At 29.7% G+C, this 11,474-nt stretch overlaps 1 protein-coding gene across 1 annotated transcript in view; it reads left to right on the top strand.

The window, feature by feature from the left end:
* Positions 1-8,034: 8,034 nt before the first annotated feature.
* Positions 8,035-11,474, top strand: part of LOC111689979 (protein transport protein Sec31A) — an 8,511-nt gene continuing 5,071 nt past the window's right edge. The window contains exons 1-7 of the mRNA XM_046953405.1: positions 8,035-8,114; positions 8,354-8,583; positions 8,649-9,618; positions 9,689-9,932; positions 10,004-10,119; positions 10,552-10,611; positions 10,741-10,904. Of these exons, the coding sequence (XP_046809361.1) occupies positions 8,387-8,583; positions 8,649-9,618; positions 9,689-9,932; positions 10,004-10,119; positions 10,552-10,611; positions 10,741-10,904 (1,751 nt within the window). The 5' untranslated portion in view covers positions 8,035-8,114; positions 8,354-8,386. The remainder of the gene's footprint in view (positions 8,115-8,353; positions 8,584-8,648; positions 9,619-9,688; positions 9,933-10,003; positions 10,120-10,551; positions 10,612-10,740; positions 10,905-11,474) is intronic.

Below are 11,474 nucleotides of genomic sequence, written 5' to 3'. Positions count from 1 at the left end.
ATAGTCTAGTCTATAGTCTAGTCTATAGTCTATTCTATAGTCTAGTCTATAGTCTAGTCTATAGTCTAGTTTATAGTCTAGTCTATAGTCTAGTCTATAGTCTAGTCTGTAGCCTAGTCTATATTCTTGCCTATAGACTAGACTATAAACTAGAATATAGACTATAGACTATAAACGAGAATATTGATAGTTATAATCTGTTCTAGTCTACAAACTAGTCTTAAGTCTTGTCTGCAATCTAGTCTATAGTTTAGTCTTTATATATATTCTATAGTCTCTATTGTCTGTATTTTATTCTGAACCATAGATTATGTATTTGTATTTGAAATACATTTATATCGATGAATATAATTTCTATTTTTTTAGTTATTTTTGCTAATTTTCTGATCATTACTGTTTCTTTATAAATATTTAGATTTTTAATTTGTAAACAAAATTTTATAAACACTCAGTTCTTTTAATCCATTTTTATAAATGTGACTTGAGAACCACCACCATAAAATAAGAAAATAATATACAATGAAAATTAAAAGTCATCCGTCTAATAAATAACATTTTAAAAATATACTAGTTAAAAATGTTTTTATTTTTTGTTAATAATTTGAAAAAAAAATATATTACCACATAGTCTAATGAATAAAATATATAAACATTAATCATAATTTCGTGTAGAATAGATTATTTAGTTGTTTACTCTTTAATTTTACTGGTTTTTTATATATATTTATTAAAGAGATTTGTTAAATATGTATATCGATAAAGAATATGCCTACAAACATATATTTTTATTTTTTTTTTAATAAATTGTATTATTTACTTTAGATTCCCTTTAATATTTTTGACAATAGCAAAAATCCCCCCAATATTAAATAATAGAAAGAAATATCCCTTTAAGTGGCAACACAAAACTGTAAAAATGAAAACAAACAAATGTCAGAGGAGACAAACATCCATATACATAAGTATTACGTGCCTACATACATATAACGACATACCCCCACCACCCCCCTTATAAACGTTCTTTCTCTACAATTATTCCCCTAAAAAAATAACATATGGTAGTGTTAAATGAAATACAAAATGAAAAAAAACGTGTTCATATGAATTGCCCATTTTTTATTGTTGTGCTTTAATATTTAGCCTACTAAAGAGCTGGGCAAATAATAATCATATACAAACTTATATACATACATACCTACATCGAATAAAATGTATGAATGTATGAACATTTAATGACATACAAATCATATGTATGTATGTTTATTTGTACGTCTATATGTCTGTCTATCTATTTATCTCTGTTTATATTTTAACAGACACATCTACAAATTTGTTTACGTTTTTATTTTGGTTAAAAATTCACATTGGAAATTTTTATTGTTGAGTTGTTTTTTATTAAAAAAATATATATTTTTTAACTATTGTTGTTGTTATTTTCGCTTTTTTTTTCTTATATTTTTTTATTATGGTATAATTTAGTTATTATATATTTGTGTTTGTTTGTGTGTTGGGATTTCATTTGATGTTTGTTGCTTTTTATCGTCGTTTATATTTTGTGCTTAAATTTGTTTACAATTAAAAGAATTAAGCAAACTAGTAAAAAAAAAGAAAGAAATAGTCTATATAGTTGTTTTTGTATTTTTAGATATTTTTCTTGCGAAAATAGAAATATTTATTATTGTTTTTAATTTAGTTCATCGTTTAGTTATTTTCTGCTTTGGTCATATTAAAATTGAGAATTTTTTTGAAGTTTAATAGTAATTTCAAATTACTATTGATTTTTATACCCTTTACGGGGGCCGGCGTCTATATCGCTGATATCAACATAAAATGGTCATACAGACTCCCTGAAGAATGTATTGTCTTCCAAGCAGAGATCATAGCGATCTGGAAAGATACGTGACTGACGTAACGGAATCATATCGGATCCGGGGTCGGTTGTGACAATTTATGTTGATAGTCAAGCTGCTCTTAGAGCATTGGATTGTTACACGGTACACTCGCACTTAGTTGGAGATTGTAGAAAAGCCCTTAGGGATATCATTAGATTGTGTTGGGTTCTAGGGCACTGTAATGTGCATACTGGGTAGATTAGGTTCGAACCTTGATATAGATGACAGGGAAAGTATGGTAAAACCACCCATTTGTCATTGTAATAGGTTGATATTCGAAACAATACGAGACATTATTAACCAGTCCTGGAATAGTAGATTGGATTGCAAAATATCAAAGGCCCTGTGGCCAAAACTTGATATGGGTGCTACCAAAATACTTGTAGGACTGAACAGACGCAGTCTAAGGGCTCTGATAGGGATTCTAACAGGACACTGCTCAGTTAGAAACGTTGTCAGTAAGTGGAACAGTAGGTTACGAAGATAAGGAGGAAGTAGAGACGATCAAGCATATCATTTGCCAATGTCCTAAGGTACAGAACCTCAGGCTGAAATGGCTAGAGAATAGGCGAACAGGGGGATATTGCGGGACTTAACCCTTGCTTCTCTGCTTTTTTGAATCTACACTTTCTTGAAGGAAATCACAATATTTATAAAAACACAAGGCAGAGCGAGAGCAGCACAGCAAGAATAGTAGAGCGAGAGCAGCACTAGTGTGTAATTATTGGCTAGAAACATGAAATTAAATATGTGGAGCCTGGCTTAAGTTAGAAGCCATAAAAAGGAACTTTTTGGTACTTTTTTTGTTTTTTAAAAGTTACTTTTTAAATTTTCTATAATTATGAACACAGAAACATTAAATTAAGTAGGTAGAGTCCAGATTAGACGAGAACACTTCAAAGGGGACTTTTTGGTACTTTTTCGTTCTACAAAAGGTACTCTTTGAATTTTCGATAACAATGAACCTGGAAACTTGAAATTAAGCATGTAGAGTTGGTACTTTTTGAATATTTTATAATATTTAACCTAGGAACATGAAATTAAATATGTAGATTCGGAATAAGGTGAGAACACATAAAAACACTTTTAGGTACTTTTTCGTTTTTCAAAAGGTACTTTTGGCATTTTCTATAATATTTAACCTTAAAATGTGAAATTAAGTATATAAAGTCTGAATTAGGTGAGAACCCATAAAAGGGAACTTTTTGGTACTTTTTTCGATTTTCAAAAGGTACTTTTGGAATTTTCTATAATATTTAATTTTGAAATATGAAATTAAGTATGTAAAGTCTGAATTAGGTGAGAACGCATAAAAGGGAACTTTTTGGTACTTTTTCGTTTTTCAAAAGGTACTTTTGGAATTTTCTATAACATTTAACCTTGAAATATGAAATTACGTATGTAAAGTCTGAATTAGGTGAGAACCCACAAAAGGGAACTTTTTGGTACTTTTTCGTTTTTCAAAAGGTACTTTTTGAGTTTGCGATAATAATGAGCCCAGAAACATGAAATTAAGTATGGGCTCTACATTAGACGAAAACAAATCAATGGGTATTTTTTTGGTACTTTTTCATTCTGCAAAAGGTACTTTTCGATTTTTCTATAATATTGAACCTAGTAACATGAAATTAAGCATGTAGAGTCGGAATTAGGTGAGAACTAAAAAAAGTGAACTTTTTGGTCCTTTTTTTGTTTTGTAAAAGGTACTTTTTGATTTTTCTATTATATTAAACCTAGAAATATGAAGTTAAGTATGAAGAAGAGTCTAAATTAGGTGAAACCCCATTAAGGAAATTTTCGGGTACTTTTTCGTTTTTCAAAAGGTACACTTTTGAATTTTTATTTCTTTAAATATATAACAAAATCTTCCTTTTAAGACAAAATTTCTTTAGAAAAGATTTCTCTTTTAACAAATTTTTTTATAGAATAACTACTTCGCAAAAAAACATTTTGCTATAATTGACTTTTTAAAACAATTTACAATAGAAAATGTATTTTTCAAATAAAACAAATACAAAGATATGTATATATTTAGAAATTGTATTTAAAGTTCTTAAATGACTATACAATTTGCTATTTTTATAGCTTATAGGTGAGTCTTGAAGATAAGAGATTTAGCTTATTTTTAAGTCTTAGCTAAAATAGATTGTTATTATGAAATTATAAAAAAGATTGGACAAAGTGTTATAAACTAATAATAAACATAACATAAATATAAGCAGTAAGGGACAGCTAATTAGAAAAAGTAAATTTATTAAATAAATTTTACACAATCTATTCAGGTTTGATACAAATTTAAATAGAATTTTGAGTTTCTTAGACACATTTGTATGGAAAAGTATTTTCCATAGAGCCTAACACAGTATATCCTAATCTATACTAGTTTAATTGTTTAATTTATGGTTTATTTTATAGTTAAGATTAAAGTCTAGTCTTTAGTTTAGTTTAAAAGGAGACCCAAAGGGTCCATTGTGATTCCCTTTAATGAAGAATAAAAAACAAGAATGTTAGAGAGAAGACAGAAAAGTAAGTAAGAGAGTAGATGTGAGAAAAGTAAGAATTTCCCCCCATACAGGATAACAGAAAGAAAATAGAAATGGAAGGGAAATCTCTATTGTCTGTCACGTTAAAAACCAAGATATTCTCCTGATAAAGTCTAATATGTCGCCTAAGTCACAACCTGCTAAATCTTCCAGTTCATCGTTGATTCTTCTACCTAGACATTTCAGTCTGAGACTCTTCACTCTGGGACATCTGCATAAGATATGCCCTACTGTTTCGAGTTTCTCTTCGTTCTAACACATCTACAAAAATCCAGCGTGTTAACGACCTACCCTGTTACCCTTAAAGGCGCTAAATGTGCAGTGACCAGTTATTACCCCTACTAAAGTATAAGTACTATACTGTTTGCTTTTGGGTTAAATTTCGGCCATATTGCCCTAGAAACCCTGCAATTCAGCCTACTTTGCCATCGGTAACGGTTGGTAGATTTAGTTTAGTCTATAGTTTAATCTTTAGTTTGTTCTATAGTACTTTGAGCACCTTGTTTGCAGTGGCATGAGCTGAGAAAGTAAATATTCCTTGTCTACAGAGTCTAACTCTACGAACGACAGACTGCCACTCAAATAATTTACGATCCTTCTCTTCGTTTTGTTGGGCATTTCGGAATGGCAAAGAGTATATTATATTATATAGTCTAGTTTAAATTATAATCTATAGTTAAACTATAGTTTAGCCTATAGTTTAATCTGCAATAGTTTAGTACATATATATGTTATTATATATATATATCAATCTATAAACTAGTATTTAGTCTAGTTTATAGCCTAGTCTATAGTATAGTATATAGTTTATTCTTTATTCTAATATATAGTCTAGGTTGCAATTTATTTAAAAGTGTATTTTATAGTCTAGACTTTAGATTAGTTTATAGTTAGGTCTATAGTCTAGTTTATAGTACTATGTTTATAAGAAGACACTTTTCTAAATGACTATAGCTTCCTCAGACATATTTCTATAGAAAAGTAAATCCTTATTATCCTCAATATTAATAACTATAGTAAAATATGAAAACAAATACCAAAATAAATACAAAATAATGAAATTATATTTAAAAGTGACAATTTACCTGTTTAAAGAAATCCACACACTGTGAATAGAATATAAAATTTCTGGGATATTTTTGTAGAAATGTTTGTCTTAAAACATTCGTCAAAGAAAAAGAAGACTCGTTACTGGGTTTCGCAATAGAATTGTTATTGGAAGACGTTGCTGCTAACAATGTATTATTGCAATCATTAGATTGCGATGACGACGACAATGATTGTGATTGTTGCATAGCAACAGCTGCCGCTACGGCTGCATTATTTTCCTTTAAGTCAGCTGTTGCAACAGCTGCTGTTGTTGCAGCCGGTTGGTGGTGGTGTTGCTGCTGCTGCTGTTGTTGATTATTGCTGGTAGCAATAAAATTTAAACATTTGCACGAGATCAACATGTTGATGATGATGGCTTTTGTTTAAATTAGTTATATAGAAAGAAAAACACTGACAGAATAGTACAAACAATTTTATCTAGTTTTCTAATATTATTCTTTGTTAGGAGTATTAATTATGGCCACTTTTATATTATTTATTTTACAAAGAACACTTATTTCTTTTTTCACTTGAATTCTTACACTTGTGCGTTTTACTTTTCTTTTCTTGTTTTTTTCTCTTTTTTCTTCTTTATTTTTTCGTCGTTTGGCTCTTTTTCCGAACGAACAAATTTTCTTTGATTTTTTGATGGCTTTTTTTGAAATTACGTTCTATCTTCTTGGTTATAATTCCCTTTTATGCAAATTAATTGATTTTTAATTTAGATTGTGTTTTAATTTAAACCAAAGTTTTTCTCAACAATTTTTTTAATATTGTCTTGAATTCCAGCTTTTTTCTTTTATAAAAAGTAGGAATATTTATGTAAACGGAAAATATTAATGCACAAATAAAATAGATTTTAATTTTCTATTTTTTCTTCTTTTCGTCTACTACACCACACACACATAAAATAATCTTTTTTGCCAAAGTTCTACGCAGACTAAAATTTACTAACATCGGCGGCTGTTTATACAATTAAAGGCGGCAAAATAAATTCGTTTAGTAATCCACCAGAAGAATCGTAAATGGTCAAACACATACAATACTTTACGTCGAACTACGACTGTGACAGCTGCGAAACGTAAAAAAAGTAATGCCGAATAGTTGCGTTGTTAAAGTATGAAAAAAAACAAATAAATATGTTTAAATAAAAAATCAATAGAAAATATTTAATTAAAATATTGCGTTTTTCACACACACCAATACACAATAACAAATAACAGAAAAAAACAAACAATATTTTTAACAGTTTTGTTTTTGTTCTCATTTTATCTTAAATTAAAATTTAATTTTTTCATGACTGTTTTGATTATATGAAAAATCTATTACTAAATATCAACCACAATTTTTCTCTCAGTTTTTGGGTAAAAGACAATCTATTCAGTGCCGTCAGATGTGAGACAAACAATATTTTTAACAGTTTTGTTTTTGTTCTCATTTTATCTTCATCGATATCAAGTACAATTTTTTAATTTAAATTTTTCATGACTGTTTTGATTCAATGAAAAATCTATTACTAAATATCAACAATTTTTCTTTCAGTGTTTGGATATAAGACAATCTATTCTGTGCTGCCAAATGTGAGAGATTTTAAGTTTTATTTTGTAATTTCGTGTGGAGTTATTTGGGGGGGATTTTCATTTAAATTTATTTTAATAATTTTTACGCTATTTTCAGATTTAGATCGGTAAATATTACCATAATTGTTAAGTAATAGCTCACATATAATGTTCAGCTCAGAAAATCACTTAAATGCAGATATAACATTGTCAAATAAAGCTATCATGTAGGGTTCTATAGTTGAAACGAAAAGTCGACTTTTTGACTTTTTGCATTTAGTTAAAAGTCGATTTTTCGACTTTTTGACTTTTTTCATTTAATTAAAAGTCGATTTTTTGATTTTTCTACTTTTCGACTTTTAATATTTTATAAATAGTTTTTTTCGATTTTTTCGACTTTTTCCGGCTTTTTTCGACTTTATTCGATTTTTTCCGACTTTTCGACTTTTTTCGACTTTTTCCGACTTTTTTCGACTCTTTCCGACTTTTTGACTTTTCGACTTTTATTTACAAAGTCGACTTTTCGACTTTTTTCATAAACGATAGTCGAGTTATCGACTTTTTGGAACAAAATAGTCGACTTCGACTTTTTTCGACAAAAAGTCAATTGTTCGATTATTCGAAAGTCGATTTATAGAACCCTACTATCATGTTATTGGTTCATGCGTACCAATAATGTTGTTATTCCAATAAAAAATAGTTATTTATAAAAAGCTTGGCATTTTCAGTTTTACATAAATAATACAAAATACTAACAAAGTTTTTCCCCGTTTTAACGGAATTGTTTAAATATAAATATGCAAAAATGAACAACCTCTGACATTAGTGCGTACCAGTCAAGTGAAATAAAAAATAATCAGCTGTTTGGGTAACACCACCTTACATGAATTCGCCGCCTTATGTCAGATTTTATTTTACTTTACGCTGAGAACAACGAGAAAAAAATATACGTCGGCAGATTATTTATATTATTTTTAAACAATTTATAACTATTAAATTGTATTAAAAACCAATAATTGTTAATTTAAAAGGTAGTTTTAAAAGTAAATAATTAATATTAATAAAATAGTTATTAGTAAATAAACAATACAAACAAAATAACTAAATAAAACAGAAAAAACTAATGACGAAAGAGAAACAAGAAAATTGATGACGGGGACATTTTTAATTGGTGCCAGCAATAAACAGATTTTTTTCGTATGATATTTTTAAGAAATAATTTTTTGAAAACTTTTTATACTTTAAGAAATAATAACAAACTACTTTTTAGTTTTCTTTAGTTTTGCTGGAATAGAGTTGCAAAATGAAAATCAAAGAGTTACAAAAGACTGTTAACATTGCTTGGTCACCGTTGCCGCAACATCCCATTTATCTGGCAGCCGGTACTGCAGCCCAGCAATTCGATTCCAATGTTAATTCTAGCTTGGAAATATATTCGACCAATTTTAGCGATCCCAGTTATGATTTGGAGCTTAAAGCCTCAGTGCCCAGTCAGTATAGGTAAGTGAAGTGAAAACATCGTTCAGAAAAAAAGAGTTATGTTATTAACATGAGCTTTGTTCTAGATTCCAAAAACTGATCTGGAGCCCTACGGGCTTTGGTAGCACTCATGATAATGGTTTAATTGTGGGTGGTTGTGAGGGTGGTCATGTTATGATTTATTCTCCAGCCAAAATGTTGGCTAATGAGGAGGGTCTTATAGCACGCCAGGATAAACATACTGGACCGGTTAGTGGTTTGGACTTTAATCCCTTTCAAACGAATCTCTTGGCTTCCTGTGCTTCCGAATCGGAAATTTTCATTTGGGATCTTAACAACACCACCACCCACATGAATCCCGGCACTAAGACCCAACCCTTTGAAGATGTCAAAAATGTGTCGTGGAATCGTCAGGTGCAACATATTTTGGCTTCTGTATTTAGTTCTCGTTGTGTTATCTGGGATTTGCGTAAAAGTGAACAAATTATCAAATTATCCGATACACAATCTCGTGTACGTTGGCATGCCATACAATGGCATCCGGAAGTTGCTACCCAGGTGTGGTTAGGTTCGGAAGATGATCAGGCACCTGTGGTACAACTATGGGATTTACGTTATGCCACTGCTCCTGCTAAAACTATGCAAATACATCAACGCGGCATGTTGGGCATGTCCTGGTGTCCACGTGATATTGATTTAATGGTTTCTTGCGGTAAAGACAATCGCATATTCTGTTGGAATCCCAATACTCAAGCCTCAGAAGGTGAAATTCTATCCGAAGTGGCTACCACAGCTACTTGGTATTCAGATGTACAATGGTGTCCCAGAAATCCAGCTCTTATAGCCAGTTCCAGTTTGGATGGTAATGTTTCCATATATTCTTTATTCGGTGGTGTTCAGCAACAAGTACAGACTGCCAATAAAATTGCCGATTCTTTTCCCGGCATGGATCAATTTGCTCAGGCTCCTATGCCTCAACAAACAGCTCCTATTGTTTATCATGATTTGAAATATGCTCCTAAATGGATTAAGAAACCTTGCGGTGTTACATTTGGAGTAAGTTTTTTTTTTTATTTCTTAAAGTCTTCCATAAAATATTTCATTCTTTTTCTTTTCTTTTTTGAAGTTTGGTGGCAAATTGGTTTCATTCAATAATAAATCTAAAACTATCAATATTTCTCAAGTTACCACTGAACCTGTTTTAGTGGAGAAGGCTAAAGCATTGGAAAAATCTCTTAGTGAAGCCAATTTTATAGAATATTGTCGTCAAAAAGCCGATGAAATGACTGATCAAAATGGCCGTTATTTATGGTATTTCATTAAAGCAAATTTTGAACGTAATCCTAAAGAAGAAATACTTAATTTATTAGGTAATTTTATATAAATTTCAATCGTTGACTTTTGTAGTAATCACTCAAAATCTTTCGTACTTTAAAACAAGGTTTCAACAAAGAAGATATTGATAGTAAATTTTCAAAATATGTACCCGAAGAAGAGACTGCACAGCAAAATCAAGATTTGGATCAATTAAACAATCGTATGGCTCAGTTAACACATGTAAGTGTTTCCTTAAAACATATAGTTTTCCATATTATTTCTTTTAAACTGATAACAGACTCCACGTGGCATGTTTGGCTTTACTCGATTTATTGTTTATTTACTTTAATGCAATCAAACTATGCATTAAGGCTTCATTTTGGAGTCTACTTTCTTATCACTTACATTCTCTCTTCATCTGCTCTCTTAAACTCAAAAAAAAAAAAAAAAAAAAAAAAAAAACACTAACAACAACTAGCACAGCATCTAATCATTTCCTTTCTTATAGACATGATAAAGAATTTTGTTTTTTTTTAAACAATTACATTTTCACTTTATTCTTTTTTTTTATCAATTAATTAACATTTATTAATTATAACAAAATAACAAACTAAATTTCATATCATTTAACTAAAAAAAAAAATAAAACAAAACATACATTACTAAAACTAGAGTGATTCAACGGATGTTGAATGTGATCAAAGTACTGATGGCAGCACAAATAGTTATACGGTAAGCTTAAGGCTTAAATATTTAACATTTAAATCATCAGCTTATTTTTTTATTTTTTGTACTTATGTTTTAATTTATTTAAAAGAAACTTTTATTTTATTTAGTTGATAATTTTTTATTGTTTTTTAGCAACAGTTTGATAATACTGTATTTGATGGCATAGCTGCTGCCCAAAAGGATCTAAATAATAGTGAAGCTGTTGAGAAACCTTTGCCACAATTTAAAATACCTAATGGGGAACGTAAGTTTAAAAAATTTCGAAAATTTAAGAACAATTTATATTCCAAACAATAGTCTAGACCATAGTCTAGTCAAATCTATACTGTGTTTTCTATAGTCTATAGAATACAGTAGTCTTAAGTCTAGTCTACAGTCTAGTCTGTAGTCTAGTCTAGAGTCAAGTCTAAAGTCTAGTATAGTATCTTGTCTAGTCTATTGTCTGGTCTCTTGTCTAATCTATGGTCTAGTCTATAGATTAGTTTATAGTTTAGTCTAGTCTAAAGTCTAGTCAAAAGTCTAGTCTAAAGTCTAGTCCAAAGTCTAGTCTAAAGTCTAGGCTATAGTCTAATCTATAGTCTATAATCGAGTCGATAGTCTATAGTCCAGTCTATAGTCTAATCTATAGTCTATAGACTAGACTATAGATTAGACTATAGATCCAGTCTATAGTCTAATCTGTAGTCTAATCTATAGTCTAGTCTATAGTCCAGTCTATAGTCTAATCTATAGTCTAATCTATAGTCTAGTCTATAGTCTAATCTATAGTCTAGTATATAGTCTAGTCTATAGTGTAGTCTATAGTCTAGTCTATAGTCTAGTCTATAGTCTAGTCTATAGTCTAGTCTATAGTCTAGTCTATAGTC

Source organism: Lucilia cuprina, chromosome 6 (genome assembly GCF_022045245.1).
Source record: "Lucilia cuprina isolate Lc7/37 chromosome 6, ASM2204524v1, whole genome shotgun sequence".
Classification (NCBI taxonomy): domain Eukaryota; kingdom Metazoa; phylum Arthropoda; class Insecta; order Diptera; family Calliphoridae; genus Lucilia; species Lucilia cuprina.
The sequence above is the reverse complement of the archived record's forward strand: the minus strand, read 5'-3'. Positions and strand labels throughout refer to the sequence as shown.